Here is a 16,691-nt window from a genome sequence, read left to right as displayed (position 1 = left end):
GTTCTTGACCGTCTTCAAATAGCCTCACCGTACAACACATCCACCTCCTATCACATCTCGTCTGCCTCAAAATATGTTCTGCCGTTACCACATCATGTCACCTCATTGTTTGGGTTACTCCTCCACACGTGCGGTCCTGATAGCCGTTCCTCTTTTCTCCTTCCAGACGTCACTGCTATCATCTTCGTGGTGGCCAGCAGCAGCTACAACATGGTAATAAGGGAAGACAATAACACCAACAGGCTACGGGAAGCCCTGGAACTCTTCCGCAGTATTTGGAACAACAGGTGAGTCAGAGGCATGAATGAATGTTGAGCCCAGTGGTGGATTCTCGTGTCGGGTCCTTTCCGTGCTGTGTTATTCCTTTCTTGTTTCGCCTGCTGCTTTCCTGGTGATTAAATCGCAAATTGAAATACTGCTCGATGAACTTCCTTCACCATGCCAGGTCCACTCCAGCAGCTTTTCTCAGGGCTCAATTTAGATAGATAGATAGATAAATACTTTATTAATCCCCAAGGGGAAATTTGTCGTAGCAGTAGCAGCACCAATAAACTAAACACACGAGAATAAAAAATAAAATATAAAATATAAAAAACAGGGATGAAAGATATAGATGTATACAAGTGAAAGATATAGATGTATACAAAGTAAAATATAAAATAAAATATATATGTATATATACAACATATATGCATACACAATACAATACTAATGACTAAAATTAAATTAAATATAAAAATATTAAATATAGACCGTGTGCAAAATGCAAAGTGTGTGTATGTGTGTAGTGTAAATAAATGAAATGTGTGAAGTGCAGATCAACATATTGTAAATTAAATAAAAAGTAAAAAAATTTAGCGGGCTGTGGTGGTACTAGGACAGGTGTTCTTTTGGGGGGTGATTTTAAATTCAAATGTTCTCAAGAATTCCCCAGAAAACCATCGTAATTCAAACATCATTTCAATGAAGTGTTACGTATAAATGTCCACACGGCAGTCACGATGCATCATCGGGGAGACACTAGGTCTCGTTCCCTCGGATGCAGCGACACAACGTTTATCAGGTTTTAAGATGGAAACGGTGACGTGGGAGACGAGCTGCCTCAGTAACTGCTCTGAAGCGTGCGGTGAGAAAATATTATAAATCCAAACCCAATGTATTTAGGGTTATTTCAGGCAGTGATGTGTGAGGGTGAGCAGAATAGTTACTTTGGTCATTTCAGCTGACAGTGATGTAACACATATAACACATTTATAGCCCAGTTGATTCTTTCTCCTTCTTTTCTAGTGTTTGATGTTTTTACTTCTCATTTTCTGATTTTTAAGTTTCACCATAAGTTATAAAAAAGTTGAGAACCCCTAACATACAGCATGAAAGCATATGGTCGGGTCAGCCAGAAATCCAAAGTGAAAGTTATACAACAATTTTCTTTCTTTGAGCAAATTAAATAAAAGTGGTCTAATTTGAACTTTTAAGTTTTACTTCCAAAAATCCGAAACTAGATATTCCATGCTATAACATTGTGTTGCTGTTAATTTAAATAAGATCTGACCTTCAAATCCCATCATTTCCCCCCTCGGTGTATATATAACACTCTTTCTTTCCTTCTTGTTTTTCAGATGGTTACGCACTATATCGGTCATATTATTCCTGAACAAGCAGGACATGCTGGCTGAGAAAGTATTAGCTGGAAAATCCAAAATTGAAGACTACTTCCCCGAATATTTTCGCTACACCATACCAAATGAAGGTTTGTGCCCCGCTGAAATACCCAAAGTCCTCATGGAGTCCCTCCTTACCTCTGTTGTTGTTAAACTGAATCTGTGGTTCTTTTAGCAACTCCTGAACCTGGTGAAGACCCGAGAGTGACGAGAGCCAAGTTCTTCATCCGAGACGAGTTTCTTGTAAGTATATTTCTGTATGTTTTGACTAAAGTGACAAGCTTAAGCTATCACTTCAAGGCACACAGAGGGGGGATTGTAGAACTATATTACTGACATACACTATGAGTACCGAGTAGAAAAAGAACACTTGTTTGAATTTCTGAATCATTCTGTCAAAATCAAGTAGAAACACGTGAAAGATGAAACGTTTTTTTCCCTAGGCATCGCAACCACAGCCTCACACACTTGTAATGAACCTTCAGCAAACTGTTATGTTGGTAATCTTTCAAAAGATACGCACATAAAAAATGTAATAGAGGTGAACCAATCGAAATGTTTCGGTCAGTTATCTCACTTTCTTTTTAGGGACCCTAGCAAGGTCGACTAGCTGTAACTTGTGCTCCTGTTGCCAGGGCAAACATACCGGCAAGATCCTGCAATTGTTGCGTCAATGTGTACCTGTGTCTGCGTGTTTGGATACTGAAGAATCAGAACTGTGTACAGTCCGCTGCAGCAGAACAACACCGTATTCAGATTCCTTCAGGATTCAAGATGGAGAGACGAGTTAAAGGTAGAAACGGGTTTCAAATGATAGTTCCTCCCCTTAATGTCCTCCCGTCTCCTCCTCAGCGGATCAGCACTGCGAGTGGCGACGGCAGACATTACTGCTACCCCCACTTCACCTGCGCCGTGGACACAGAGAACATCCGGCGGGTGTTCAACGACTGCCGGGACATCATCCAGAGAATGCACCTGCGGCAGTACGAACTCTTGTGATGGGAGACCGCCTCCGTCAGCCTTCTGTGTTTTTCTCCATCATTCTGCATCCTTGACGAACCCTTCCTTCTCTTCCTCCTCTTCCTTCATCCTTCCTCCTCACCCCTTCTCCCCAAGAGAAACCATCAACAGCCCCCTGACCACCCCTCCTGTCGAGGACTATGAAGTACTACTGAAGTGTCAAATCCTCTTCCTCTTCTTAACTTCTTAGCATTTTGTACTTCTTTTTTTCCGTTTTTTTTCTTCTCTCCCTCTCTCTGAGACCGATTCATCCCCATTTCACCGATTGTGAGAGGAAGGTTGGGGAACAAAGTTCTTGCGTGCCGCTTCTTGTTACTTGGTTTTCTTTTAATCCTTCCTTTTGAATGCCTTGATTTTTTTTTTGTCATTCCACTAAGCCTTGGGCTACCTCCTTTTTTTGCCCCTTTGTGTCCTTCAGTTTTTTTGGCTTTATCATTGGACCTGGACTGGTGGGTGTGGATACATAAAACACACCTACAGGACCTCAGTGTAGAGGCAGTGTGTGTGTGCGGGTGTGTGCGGGTGTGTGCGTGTACGCATGCGTGTGATGAAGAGAAGGAATGCCGTGTGTGTGTGCGTGTGTGTTTGTGTGTCACCTGCCGCTTAAAGCTGGCATCGCCACCATGACCTTTGCCCCTTTTTTTTTGCCCCGTCACCCCCTCTGCCCCGCTTCTTCTCTCCGCGTGGGAGACGACTGGACGACACCGGAGAGCGACGCGAGTGGACGGAGGGGAACCGAGTGGATGGAGAGATAAATGCACTTTGCATCAGGTTCCTTAATAACTTTTTTGTTGTTGTTTTTTCTCCAGAGGAAGCATACACACAATGTAGCATCACAATATTTATGACCCTGTCACGATGTTAGCTTGCCGAGCTGCAGGGTGCGCCGAGAGACATGCGGAGCGAAAGATTAAAGTGGGAGTGGGGCATGAAATACGACGACACGAAGAAGGATTTAAATGAAGGAAAAGGGACTGAGCTCTCTGCACCTTAGCCCTGCTGCCTCCACGGACTCGGACCTGCCTCCTCTTTCCACACAAACCATCCTTTTAGCTTAGAAATACCCATGGGGGGGAGGGTGGTGGGGGGATGGGAGAGAAAAATGTATTGTTCTCTTTTCTTTTCTTTTTTTTGGGTTAACTTGTACACTGTGCAAGGTTGAATTATCCTGTACAGACTGTAAAATGTAATATTATTTTGTACAACTTAATTGAAAGAAAAACAAATCTACTTGTAGATCTTTGTGCCTTGATTATGGCTGTACCTGTAAATGAGCTCAGATGTAAGTATGTTTTCGACTGCGCTGTACAGCTTGATGTCAATCTCTATCAGCAGCGGAAGACTGCGGGTAGGGGACTTTCTCTGTAGAGTTTAGTTTTTTCTGGTTTATAAAAAAAAGGAAATGCTGTTTAGTAAAAAATAAAAAATAGGGGGAAAAAATCCTGAACCTGTATACATTATGCAAATTAACCACTTACCTGCAGTGAAGACCAGATGTTGCAGCGCCATGCCTTTTCTTTTGTTTTTTTTCTTCTTTTGTTTTTATTTTTCCTCCTTTTTATTTTGATTTCTTTTGAATTTCACAGCTTTAAACAAACATTGGAAATCCATTGAAAGTGTCCAAATTGCAACCTGGTGTTGTTTTAATAGGAACCAACGTTTTTTCGATATGAAGTGTGTCTGAGATCTGTACTGATGTGCGTGCCTGTGCGCATGTGTACATAAAACAAACATAGACTCACAGACGCATTGTGTGTATGTGAGGGCGAGTGTGCGTTGTGTGTAAAATTTTATAAATGTATGTACATGTAAATTTATAAGTCTATATAAATATATATGTACAATTATACATGTTTAATTATGTGTGTGCCTAGGTGTACATACCTATGTATGTATACGGTAAATATGTATACATACACACATAGGAAAGCATGTTTAGAATGGAGATGAATAAATGAGAGCGTGCAATATTAGTAATTCTTTGGTCCTTTGGAGCCATACCCAATGGCACAGGCACTATGAATGTGTGGGCAGCACCCAACAAGACAAGCTCTTCTCCTTGTACAAACAGCATCAGCCTTTTCTTCTGCTACAGTACACGTCTATCCCCAAACGAGAGTGAACTGACTGGAGGTGCAAAAACCTTGTTTGGCCTGGGAGGATGATTAAATGACATTTTTATTTTTCTTTAAATAAAAAGGCACATTAGAGGACTTTGCTTTATTTCCATCTTGGTGTCCAGATGTGTTTCCACTGAGTTCTTTTGTTTTCCTGGATGCTTCAGAGGGGCCGATGCGAGGGTGCAGTAGCAGCAGGATGTGGGTGAGTGCGGCGACTCGGCGCCTTCACTGTGTTTCAGCAGGAATACTTTTGGTATAGATATAGGCCTTTTCTCATGTGGACGTTTAGACTTGTAAGAGGAGTAAAAGGACAGTTTTTTTTATTAATGACATTAAATCCAGTTCCATGTTATGCCCATAAAGCGGTGACGGTGAGCCAGATCGATTCATGTTGATACTCTTTTTCTGAGAGGTCGGCCCAGGTTAGGAGAGTCGGGGAGACGTCTAATCAAGCGCCATAATTGAAATCACCTGCCGGTGTTCAGGCTCTTGTGTGCAGAATGTGGTCTGATTTTTTTTCAGAACTAGGGATTATACTTTGAAAAAGTTTCGGTGGTACATGTTATTACTTCCCTCCTGATACAGGGAACGTCATTTCGACGAAGGGGAGTGTAGGAACATGTTCCGTTTGCTCGTCCTGATTGTCGAGATTAAATCTGTCCCGGTCACAAAGAAGATTAGGAGTGGACAATGTGGATACAAGTCTTCATCACAACACTGCATGTGTCATCCATTTGTTAAAGTTGAATTGATGACACTACAGGATGTTTGGGGGTTTCTTAACTAGACCTGAGACAATTATTTGATAAGTCAGATTTACGCAATATTATTTGGTTTGTATCTAACTTTTCAATTATTTTATGTAAATATATTTTTCTCTTTTGGAGTTGCTCAAACAAATTGTGATACGCATTTCCCCAATTTGTGGATGTAGAAATAAATCCTGTTATTTAAACACCTAACACACCAATACTCATATTAAAACATACACATGTCTGATAGTTAGCACCACCTCGTTATACAATCGTTAGTCTTCAAATGTAGCCTCGCAGAAAACAGATTAATATTGTCCAGTCCTAAATAAAATGCAAATAGAAGCAGTCAAATGTGAACTTTCAGGAAGATGTCCCCAATATGTTGTACTTCTGCTACAACTTATTTTATTTGACACTATTTTGTGTTTCAATCACATTAATTTCTACAATCGTGATGTGTCCATCTCGCATACCTCTCATATTCATTATCAACCTCTAGTTTCACGCACAACTCGAACAACTTTAGATTCTCATTTATTATTTACAGTTCATCAGAAATGTTCCAACAAATTGGCAAAGCTCCTCACAAACATTTGGCACAAAGTCAGCAATAAATATATTCACATATGCATCATAAAAACAGCAAGAAACCTGAATGGAAGATCGGACATCAACGACAGAGTGAGAGATGACGAGTGAAGAGACATCAATGTGACTTTACTACCTGAAATCAGACAGTATAGTATTTAAATATGTAGCCTACTGATGTGTATTGTCAAACTCGATGTCACCTGTGTTTGTGTGTGTGTGTGTGCTTTCTAATTATTACGCCAGTCACAGGAAAACTGTTACTTTTCTATGATTGAAAATCTTTCTTTTCGGAGACTCCATCCGTCTGGCCCTCCCGATGAAGGTCAAACCAAACACCGGTGATTATTTGGAACAACAATTTGGCCCCGACATCTGTTTCGTCACCACAGGCTATAATCACATCATCAATATCTGACGTGATCGTCCCTTTAAGACATTTAAAAATAAATACTCCTTCTCAGTCCCTTTAAACATTTGGACAAACAAATCTAGGTCCGTTCTGACGAGGGAGAACGTCACAAAATCCTCACATCCAGTATCGATGTGGCTCTCGTGGCTCTGTCCCGGTGCACTCTGGGTATTGTAGTTCACAGATACTTGTGCTTCCCCAGCAGGCAGAGGCTGAGACACTGCAGCAGGCCTTTCATCCACAGACAGTGAGCCAGGAACAGCAGCAGCATGCCGGCGCCGGCCGAGCAGTAAACGCCGATCACCGTGCTCTCCTCCGGCAGGAAGCACTTGGACAGGGCGAAGCTGCCGGGGGACACCGAGGCCTGAGGGGGGGGAGGATCGATGTGTTGGAGGTGGTCATCAGTGTTCATTTTGGTGGCTTCGGGCCCCTCTGCCGCCAGGGGGCCTCCAAGAATTTCAGATTTTGGTTCTGTACTAAGCATTTGTGTGTTCATTTGATAAGAATCGTGATGTTTATTGTCATCGTAAAAAAGATGCAATGAAATGAAGGTGACGACTCATCAGTCAGTTCAGCAGCAACAAGGTACAAATAAACTTTAAACACGTGCATGAATGTGTAAAAGGTAAAGCAGGCATCAATGGCTTTAAAGTGACGAGTGCTTTGTTCAACGTTGGTGATACAATCCCTGATTTGTTGTCCACATAACACCGTGTAGTTAAGAAGACCGACATGTGGGATGTGGAGCAAAGATCCTGATAGTCTAGACCAAATATTGTACCACAATAATAAACCGACCAACAATAAATCAAAAAATTAGTAATTGTTCAGAATCATTTGAGTCACTATTTCAATGTCCTCACCGTCCTGTTTACGGTTAAAGCCTAACAGCACTGAACAGCTCCTGTCTGGTCAGTTTATCAGAGTTTTTCTTTTGGTTGAGAATAGAAATGATGTTACGAAGTCACTGAGTAGATCTCCTTATTGTCAAAATATTGATTATAGCTGCTAAAAAAAAGAGTGATGTCACCCACAGCATCATCCACCACCAGTTGTCTCCGTGGGCTCTAAATAGCTCAGCAGGACCCTCCAGGTGTTGACTTCACTCACCATGATGAAGCTGGGGTTGTTCCTGTTCCTCCAGCTGAAGGACGGCACGCTGATTTCTGGGTACTTGTTGTCATGGAGAACCTCACATCCGCTGTGGGTGTGTCCACTCAGGACGAGGCGGGGCTTAAACCACTGCAGCAGCTGAGGGCAGAAATCCCACATCTAGCTCAGAGGCCGGTTGCTGCTCGCTTACATCATCATCATCATCATCATCATCTGGGCTTTCTATCCAGGACTAGTTCTGACAGCAGACCGTTGTGCTGTGTTTTGATTGGATGAGACCGCTCCAGAGGAGGTGCAAGAGAAGTAAACCCCACAGGAGAGTCGGGGGGACGAGCCTGTGACGAGGACTCACCCTCTGTGAGGCCTCCTTCGACAACACGTCATACTTCTCTCTGAACAGCAGGTGTCGCTCTTGAGGCGGCGCAGCATCCACGCCTGTGCAGCCAGCATCGCTCACTCGGAACAGAGGATAGTGCTGCAGGACCAGGAGAACATGACAGTTAATGCCGTTTTATTGTTTTTATTCCATAATGGTGTTGAGAATTTTTTTTTCTGATTCACAGGACAATATATTAACGAGAGTTATGAGTTTATGAGTAGCGGAGATCCCGGTATAGTTTAGTCCCAACACAGTGCTAGAGCAACACACAAGCACTTAAGAGGCACTTCACACAATTATATCAATTAGTCGATGCATTCACCAATTAATTTGATATTTATTGTTATTAATATAAATAATTATGGATGAATAAATGTATTTTGGTTCAAGCTTCTTAAATTCTTCTGAGATGTTCTGTTCTTTGTGGTTTACATAATCGTATATAATGTATTATCTTTGGGCTTTGGACTAAATTAGAAATGTGTACAACACACTGATGTTTACACTGAGTGGTGTGTTAATGTCTGTTTATCCAAAATGTGTGAGTTGGTTGCTCTTTATAATCTTTTTAGAATAACCTACTAATTGTCAGAAAATAATGACAAATGTCTTCAAATGCTTGTGCTGTTTCTGCAGCACCGTTGGTAGAGCAGGTTGGGAGAGAGAGTTAACCACTGTAACACAAAATACTTTTTCCACCAGTCATGAGCCTTGAGCCCAATCTTAATCTATTTAAAGGAGGTGTTCTTTTTTTTCGAGAAATTATTTTCTTTCTGCGACTATCCATCTTCTGAAAGTCAGTGAGGCAATATGACAAGGAAAAAATGGAATTCCCCACTAAGAAGTCAGTAACTTATCAGTAACTGGAAGACACCCAACATAGTGAAAGAGTCACATCAAGGGCAGCGATGACCGGATGAACACAATAATCTGAGTTTGTGATTATGGAGACACATTTAGACCTTAAGCAAGTGATGAGTTCAGCACTAATTCAAGAGCTAAATACAGAAAGAGAGGAGACATGCAGAGTGCACCAGCAGTTCACCTGTAACATGATGGGGGGGGTGGGAGGGTAGAGCTGCGCGTCCTCACAGCTGCCCGACTGTGAACTCTGCAGGGAAGACAACAAAGAGTTACCGGGTCAACTAGCTTACAATATGTCCTCTAACATTACTTTACATTTCGTATCCCTCCACTTCTTCTGCAAGAAGAAGAAAAAGTTAATCAGCCACCCGTGTGCCATTGTTTAAAAACAACTAAACAGCTGCTTCAGGTACGACTGAGCTTCAGATAGAGTTTTTTTTTCTCCTCCTCGACTTGAGAGTCGTTCACACCCCAGCAGCAGCGAGCGAGCGTTCAAGGTGCTGACAGCCTGAATGGAAGCAAACCGACTTCCAGAAATGTTCTCCGCACCTGAAGAGAACAGTTGAGGTCTCTGGAGAGTTTGATCAGCTCCTTCTCCACCGACTGGCAGATGGGACACCCGTCTCCGTGAAGGGCCACGCTGTTTACCAGCAGGAAGCTGAGGCGAGAAGACGAAAAAAACACACTGAGCAACTCTGGCATGAAGCAGGAGAGAAGTGCCTTCACCCTAAATCTCGTGAGGAGGAAAGGCATTGCTGCGCTGACCTCTGTGGGTTTAAAGGTCGACTGTTGAGCTGCTGATACCAGCTGAGTGTGGGCTCTGAATTTAGGAGCACACAGTGTGATGTGACATTGTACAACAGTGCACTCCATCACTGCTGCACACATTATGTTTCTTCTGGATATTTTAAGCATCTGAGGAGTTTATTGTGCAAATACCAACTGACACAATGTATTTAATACCCAACATCTGTATCATGAAAACCCAGTTTTATAGACCTTTCATTAACATTCTAAATGGGTCCCTTTGAATTTCTTGTTGCCATGTTTGAGGATGCAGTCGCAAACAGGAAGTGTGCAGCGACTAATGCTGTTGCCGTAGCAACAGAGTGGAGATGAGAATGTCTACAATAAATATAAGGTTAACGTTTTAAAAATATTTCATTTTTCATTTTAAGTTTTTTTTTTACATGGGTTGATTAATTATAATGAGAAATGAAAGCATAGTTTGGAAATAAGTAACACATATTGAAGTCTACAATGTATACAATAAAATACAAAGTTAATCCTTCTTAGTTTTGATATGCTAACATGACTTTCTCAATATGTGTGACCTTAACAGCTGAAAAGGCATATAGTATTCTCAACATCTTTTATTTTATAGTTTATGTTTGTATTTTATATTCCTTTCTTTCTGTCTATATATATATATAAATCTGTCATGCTATTTTTTCGGTTTGTAATAGTTATCTCACTCGAAAATGTATCATATCAAAGGATTTCTGTCTATGTTGGACTCCTCAAACTATATTTTCTTAAATAAAGTAATATTAATATGACTAATTATTATAAATAATATTGTTGCCTTAAATATAGATGAAAATGAATTACTTCAATAGAAATAGATGACAAATATTCAACTTTGCTTGTGAAAATTCTTAAAACTAGTTTAATATATTTCTTGTAGTCAATATACTTATTCTACTTAAATGTACTTCTTGCAGTTTAATATACTTTTTTTTCATTCGTATTCAAGAAAATAAGCAGAAGGTTTAAGGTTTAAGGACTCACTAACAAATTGAAATGATTGAAGTAGATTTGCATAACTTGCTGTTCGTCAGCATACCATGAAAACAGGAATACAAAGAGCTCTGTGTGCTATGAGACATAACTCAGATCTCTGGAGCAGTTAACTCTCTGTTGTCTTATTTAAGAGCACGTTTCCTGTCCCGGACCGACTCGGAGGGGATTAAACCTGTGACCTTCCAGTCTGAAGAGAGTCCCGTTCATCACGTATGTTGCAGCCTACTGTCACTCACTTGACTCCCTTCTTGGTGACGACCCTGGTGGAGGAAGCGTTGAAGACCTTCTCGAAGCGCTGCAGCTTGAACCATTCCATCCTGCAGGGAGGCAGACAACACGCTCACCACAGCGCAAGAGAAATGACCAACCAGCTGGTCAGTCTGCGACATCTGTCGGTCACATGTCTTCATGAGAGCTGAGTCGTTTCACTTCCTGCTGCAAATATGAGCTGCTGTGTGTTGCATGATCCCAAATGTATGAATCACACGGGCATCAAACGATGAACTGCAGGATGCTGCATATTTCATGCATCTTGTTTGTATTTGTCTTCACTGCTTCTTCCCCTGCGATTTAACCCTCCTGTTATGTTGCGGGTCAAATTAACCCGTTTCAAAGTTTGAAAATCTAGGAAAAATACTTCTAAGTACTTTTTCTGTATAAAACTTCTTCTGCTTACCTTATTTAGTGTAATCAACATTAAAGAAAATAAAATAAAAATATCATGTATTTGCAACCCCCCCTGCAGGTTTATATAACAGAGATGATGTTCCCGGGTCAATTTGACCCGGCTGTGAAAGTGAAGGCTAAAAGTCACCAAAAGAGTCACGTTTAGACTATTTCTTTCTTTGTAAATGTAGGACAGTCTTTCTTACTCCCTCCCACCAAGTGTCAACACACACACTCACACCAACACACACACCAACACACACGCTAACACACACGTGCACAGACACCAACACACACACACACACACACATCAGCACACACACACACACCCCGTTCACAACCCCATATATAAAGTTGTACACATTTCAAACTTCAAACAAAAGAATCAGGTGGTTGTTATGGAAACCATCTCTATCCTGCTGTGTGCCCATCACCCTACATGAGAAGCACACATTACAGAACAAATAATGTTTATCATCTTCTAACTTTCCCCCTAAATACACCTTTATTGGACATGGGACACTAATGTGAGGGTTTCTTTCATGTCTCAACTAATACATATGTAGTAGGCCTATAGTACTTCTAATATACTGTCTGTCTGACTGGGAGAGACACACACCCTGTCTCATCCCAATCTCAGACCCACACACACACTTTCTAACGACCGCACCTGTGAGAGAAATACAGATACTATTTTGACGGGAACCTTTATTTTTCCCTGCGGGAAAACTCCACTCACACGTATCAGGGGAGGGGCCAAATATACAAAATGGTTGCTGAGAAGTCCTACAACATTACACTCTGCAGATACATACGACTGCACCAAGAGGATGACTGTGCGCTGGCCTTTGGTCATCTTTTATCATATAATTTATGCATCTTAACACTAAAAATAAACATAACTAACGTTTACTTTCAATACAAATCCTTTATGACTCATTTGGCTTGATTTTTAGTGGGCATGTCATTATGACCCTGAACAGCACAGGTGTCTCATCTCTATTTATCTACATCACCCCATGAAAGAAGAAAAAATGTACAAAATGCAAATATAATTTAGGAGAAAATACATGTTATGGTAGACTAAAGCAATTTAGATTTAGATTTTTTCAATGTACCTAAAAAATTGTTTGAACATGTATTTTTCATTAAAACGAGTGAGTGCTCCTGATTGAACTCTGATCTATGGAGGGGTAAAGAACTCAATTCCACTAAAAACTGATTTAATTGTTAGTAATGTTGTTGGTGATGAGGTACAAATTAGAGTTTTTAGAATTTTTTGGTTTCTGACCACTTTTGGATGATTCAACATTAACCGGGTCAAATTGACCCGGGAACATCACGGCTGTATGTAAGAAACGAACATAACAGGAGGGTTAAGGAACTAGAATTTCAAACGAAGATGGTATTTCGTACACGGGTGGGGGGAGGGGGAGGGGACACGATGAATGCAACATCTCTGCAATATAATGCAATCCGATACAAACATGCAGGCTCAAAAATGAATATGAAGTGAGGTCTTTGTAATACAAGTATTGCATAATCTTGTCCAGTGGATTCTGTCACGTCTACTGTAATGAAGCTTAGGCATGACCTCACGGTCCAAGCATATATCTATGTCCCTGACCTTGCAGAGTATCTCTCAGTAAAAGTCCTCCCATCTGGCTCATAAACAAATATGACCTCAAAGGTAATGGATAAAGTCCTTTTGTTCTTATCGCCTGCTGGCTGCGCACTGTTACACTGTGAGGCTTTTATTACATTTATTTGCCAGCCAATAGTCTTCTTAAGATATAAAAACTTTTCTTCTGGTCTTAGATATGTTTGTAACTGAATAATAAAAATGACAATTATCATCCTGAGGTGTTCTGAAGTCTAACAAATCAAAGTCCTTCTTGCATCGCGACGCCTTCCCTGAACTCGTGTGCAGCTTTATCAGAGATAACCTGAGAGTGATGGAGCAGTATGAAGACTAAAGGTCGAACAATAAAAACAATAATGCTGTTAAGCTTGTTCCTACTCGTAATGAAAACCGATGTCATGGTTGCCAACCAGTACAACCAGTTCGGTATCAGCGGAGTGTCTGAACATCCTGTGGAAGCGTCGCACGTCGTCCTCCCAGTGCTGCAGAGAGAACAACACAAACACACAGTTGAGGCGCGGGCCTTTAATAAGACTAAACTCCCCTGGGAAGCTCATGAGAGCGAATGGGATCTCTGTGGGTCACCCAGCAGCTCCCATGGGTGGCTGTCTGAGCCGGGTGGCTTTGATTCAGACTCCAGAATCAATTTGGCACCAGCAAGGGCCGAAGCCGCACACAGGAGACCTTTAATTACATCGGTGCTCTGGGCTTACGTGATGTTTGTCTCTAAATGACTCACTGATATTTGAATTAGGGTAGATTGACTGATGCACAAATTATAATAATAAATAATAACCTTCAATCTTATATAGCGCTTCTCTAAGTACCCGCAATTACAAAGAAATGCTGATTTTAGGTGATACATTTTGGAGTTTTTTTTATTTTTTATGGTTTATATCATTTTTAATTAGTACAAATATTAGATAACCATTAGTTGTGGCTCTACTTTTATTATTGTTTCTATTTCTGTAAATTCAAAGCTTAGTAGAGGAAGCCTGAAACAATTGGATGGTTGGAGGGAACTATTATGTTTTAACTGTAGTTCCTACAAAACGGTCTGTGAATCATCTTGAGTATCCAGGTCATGATTTCTGGAAAGAGACTTTTAAAAATGTATTTTATTGGTTCGCTGAGCACTGCAAGTCAAGTGCCCTGCAGTCCTGTTGTTGAGAGAAGGTAGACATCTTGATATCTCAGAAACTAGGCTACTCACACCAAAACAATCTAGACTAATAAACTGCACCAATATATTTTTGATTTAGTCTCTGACTGGTTTCAAGTTCTAAAACGTGAGGATTTCCACTTTTTTCTGAGATATAAATCAATCAGTCAAGAAAAATCTCTAGCTGCAGACCTTCCATTAATTATTTTTCTGAAAATGTAAAGCTTTGAGTCCTTCCTCTTGCAAAACAAAATATACGAAGGGAGATGTTACATAATAGACTATTAGAGATGTGGAGACTGCAAGCTCTATTTCCTGTTTTTATGAGGATTTCTTGTGCGCTGCACTCGCTCAGCACCTCATCTTTCTTCACATTTGACGATCCAGTAACAGATGTGTGAGATATCCCAGGGTAGTTTTTTTCTCCTAAAAAGCTGAGAGGATGCCGGTGGCTGCCGATGGTGTTTCCTTCAAAAACCTGCATCCTCTGGAGGCTGGATGGTACAACAAACCGGATGATGACCGGACGGCGCCTCGGTGTCTTGGTGCGCGATTCTTGCACCTTCCGCCAAAAAAAGTTCCTCGTTTGTTTGTGTTTTTTTAATATGAACATTCTTTGGCAATAAACCTGTTTCTGAGTGCCAACCTTTGCTCTTCATCCACATACTGTTCTTTTACCACAATCATCATCATCACAATAAGCACTGTGGGTTTGCAGATAAAGCAAGAAGGGAGCTCTATGTTACCTCCGATGAGCTCCACTTGCCTTCGTCAAAGATGTCCCCGAGAATAAACACTATTTCGGGCCTGAGCAGCCACAGCGCGGTCTGGAAAGCCCTCTCCATCTGCCATTCCCTGTGCGTTTGGAGACAACAAGTATAAGCGTCATGCGTTGTTTTTGTTTACAGTCCTGCAGAGCCCCGAGCACAGACGGCTGGATAGAGGAAGAGTACTGATGCATTGCATAAAAATAAAAAGACATTACCTCCTCAGCTTGTCGAACCAGTGTCCCCCGACGGCTCCGAGGAGGTGGGTGTCCGACAGCACCATAGCGCGGACCGCTGAGTCCATCGGCCGGCCGTCAGTGCCCTCTCCCCCCCGTGCATGGTTGATCTTCGGCCAGGCGCACTTGAGGATGGTCGGGAAGTAAATAAGATATTCGCAGTAAAAGAAAGCGCCGCCGACCAGAAGAATCAGCACCAGCGCAACCATCCATCTGACGCTGAACCTCGGCATTTCGCTGTTATTCGGCGTCTGGGATGCCCTGAACTGGCGCACTGGCAGTGATGGAGCGGTCCATGAGGCATCTTCCCCTCTTCCAGACCCGACTGCTTAGGTCTCCAGCCGTGTGATGCTCATGGCAGGTTGCTCTGAGGCTGCGCCAGATACGATAAAAAGCTTCGTGTCCTGGGTATTCAGAATATGAGATAAAAAGTTAAAGAATGCCCTCTTGTAGAGAGACGTGCAGTCGAGAGGAGCAGACGCCTGCAGCTGATGCCCAACCAAATCGCTCCTCTCGACTCTAAACCATCAAGCTAGAAACAGCATTTCGGTTGGTGGATTTTCAAAATAAAACAGATATTGCAACGCTTTACAATCACATCTATTTGTAAAATGATGTGTTTTAAGAGGGAAGCTGTGATGGGAGAACTAGATATTTTACCTCAGTAAAAGTAGCAATACCACAAAGTACTTTAAAAGAATCAGAACTCTAAAATAACATTTGTTTTGAGTTACCAGTAATTGAGGACGTATTCAAGTAAAAGTCCTGCATTCATTCATTAGAGTACAAAAGTAATAGCATCAAAGTATACGTTAAGTAACACAAGTTGAATGCACTCATTGTACAGAATGGCACGTTTCAGAAGTATATATAAAATATATAATATTGATAATTTATTGTTTAATGGATAAGCATCACTCATGTTACAGCATAACATAACACATTACGTTACACTAAACACATACTAATAATAAAATATATAAATATATTTTAACCGGATCTTTTACTTTTATTTTTGTAATCGTCCAACGTCCGGTATTTTTCTTCCGAACGCCTCCTGACTTGACTGCGTTTGAGGAGAGGTGTTGGCAAGACAGAGATATAGGAACCACTTGAATAAAAAGTTAATAAGAAGCCAAGTTTTCTAAACAATAGGACTGTTAATTCAACTGATTAGTGGTAAGATCTGACTAAATCTGGCATCGACCGCACACATACTAACAGAGGGAAATGAGCCAACTACTATGGGACAAATTAAATTAAGTGATTACGAGCTGAGATCTAATCAGCATGGGACTGCTGGTGTGTGCAGCTATGAAACTACAAGCACAGCAGAGTTTGAGCCACAGAGGAAACCGCTTTAACGAAACTGTAATTATGGCGTTAAGCTATACCTGCTAAACCAGTTGGTTTGCGTTCATGAGTCACATGTACTCCTTTGTTTTAAACCCCCGGAACTGATGAACAAAGCTGTCCTGTGAGTATAAAGGAGAACTAATACCA

At 41.3% G+C, this 16,691-nt stretch overlaps 2 protein-coding genes across 3 annotated transcripts in view; one reads left to right on the top strand and one right to left on the bottom strand.

Moving 5' to 3' along the window:
• gnal (guanine nucleotide binding protein (G protein), alpha activating activity polypeptide, olfactory type) overlaps positions 1–4,894 on the top strand; it is a 44,416-nt gene extending 39,522 nt beyond the window's left edge. For both annotated transcript variants that reach the window (XM_056420307.1, XM_056420308.1), the window contains exons 9-12: positions 167–287; positions 1,620–1,750; positions 1,837–1,904; positions 2,514–4,894. In XM_056420307.1, coding sequence (XP_056276282.1) covers positions 167–287; positions 1,620–1,750; positions 1,837–1,904; positions 2,514–2,660 — 467 coding nt within the window. In that variant the 3' untranslated portion in view covers positions 2,661–4,894. The remainder of the gene's footprint in view (positions 1–166; positions 288–1,619; positions 1,751–1,836; positions 1,905–2,513) is intronic.
• Positions 4,895–6,074: 1,180 nt separating this feature from the next.
• On the bottom strand, positions 6,075–16,216 carry mppe1 (metallophosphoesterase 1). Its single transcript, XM_056420309.1, has 10 exons — positions 16,196–16,216; positions 15,171–15,592; positions 14,932–15,040; positions 13,402–13,505; positions 10,952–11,032; positions 9,462–9,570; positions 9,094–9,159; positions 8,022–8,144; positions 7,667–7,807; positions 6,075–6,920 (listed from the first exon to the last, which is right to left on the bottom strand). Exons 2-10 carry the CDS (start codon positions 15,419–15,421, stop codon positions 6,735–6,737), a joined length of 1,170 nt encoding a protein of 389 aa, XP_056276284.1. The 5' UTR covers positions 15,422–15,592; positions 16,196–16,216; the 3' UTR covers positions 6,075–6,734.
• Between the last annotated feature and the right edge of the window lie 475 nt (positions 16,217–16,691).

This window comes from Pseudoliparis swirei, chromosome 8 (assembly GCF_029220125.1).
Source record: "Pseudoliparis swirei isolate HS2019 ecotype Mariana Trench chromosome 8, NWPU_hadal_v1, whole genome shotgun sequence".
NCBI classification, from domain to species: domain Eukaryota; kingdom Metazoa; phylum Chordata; class Actinopteri; order Perciformes; family Liparidae; genus Pseudoliparis; species Pseudoliparis swirei.
The sequence above is the reverse complement of the archived record's forward strand: the minus strand, read 5'-3'. Positions and strand labels throughout refer to the sequence as shown.

Bases quoted from the DNA above. Each gene is read 5' to 3' on its own strand.
- mppe1 (XM_056420309.1), bottom strand. From the start codon at position 15,421: ATGCCGAGGTTCAGCGTCAGATGGATGGTTGCGCTGGTGCTGATTCTT. The intron at 9,571-10,951 runs GTGAGTGACAGT...TTCTCGCCTCAG, and splicing joins GTCACCAAGAAGGGAGTCAA to CTTCCTGCTGGTAAACAGCG. The intron at 7,808-8,021 runs GTGAGTCCTCGT...TTCTGCCCTCAG, and splicing joins CGAAGGAGGCCTCACAGAGG to CTGCTGCAGTGGTTTAAGCC.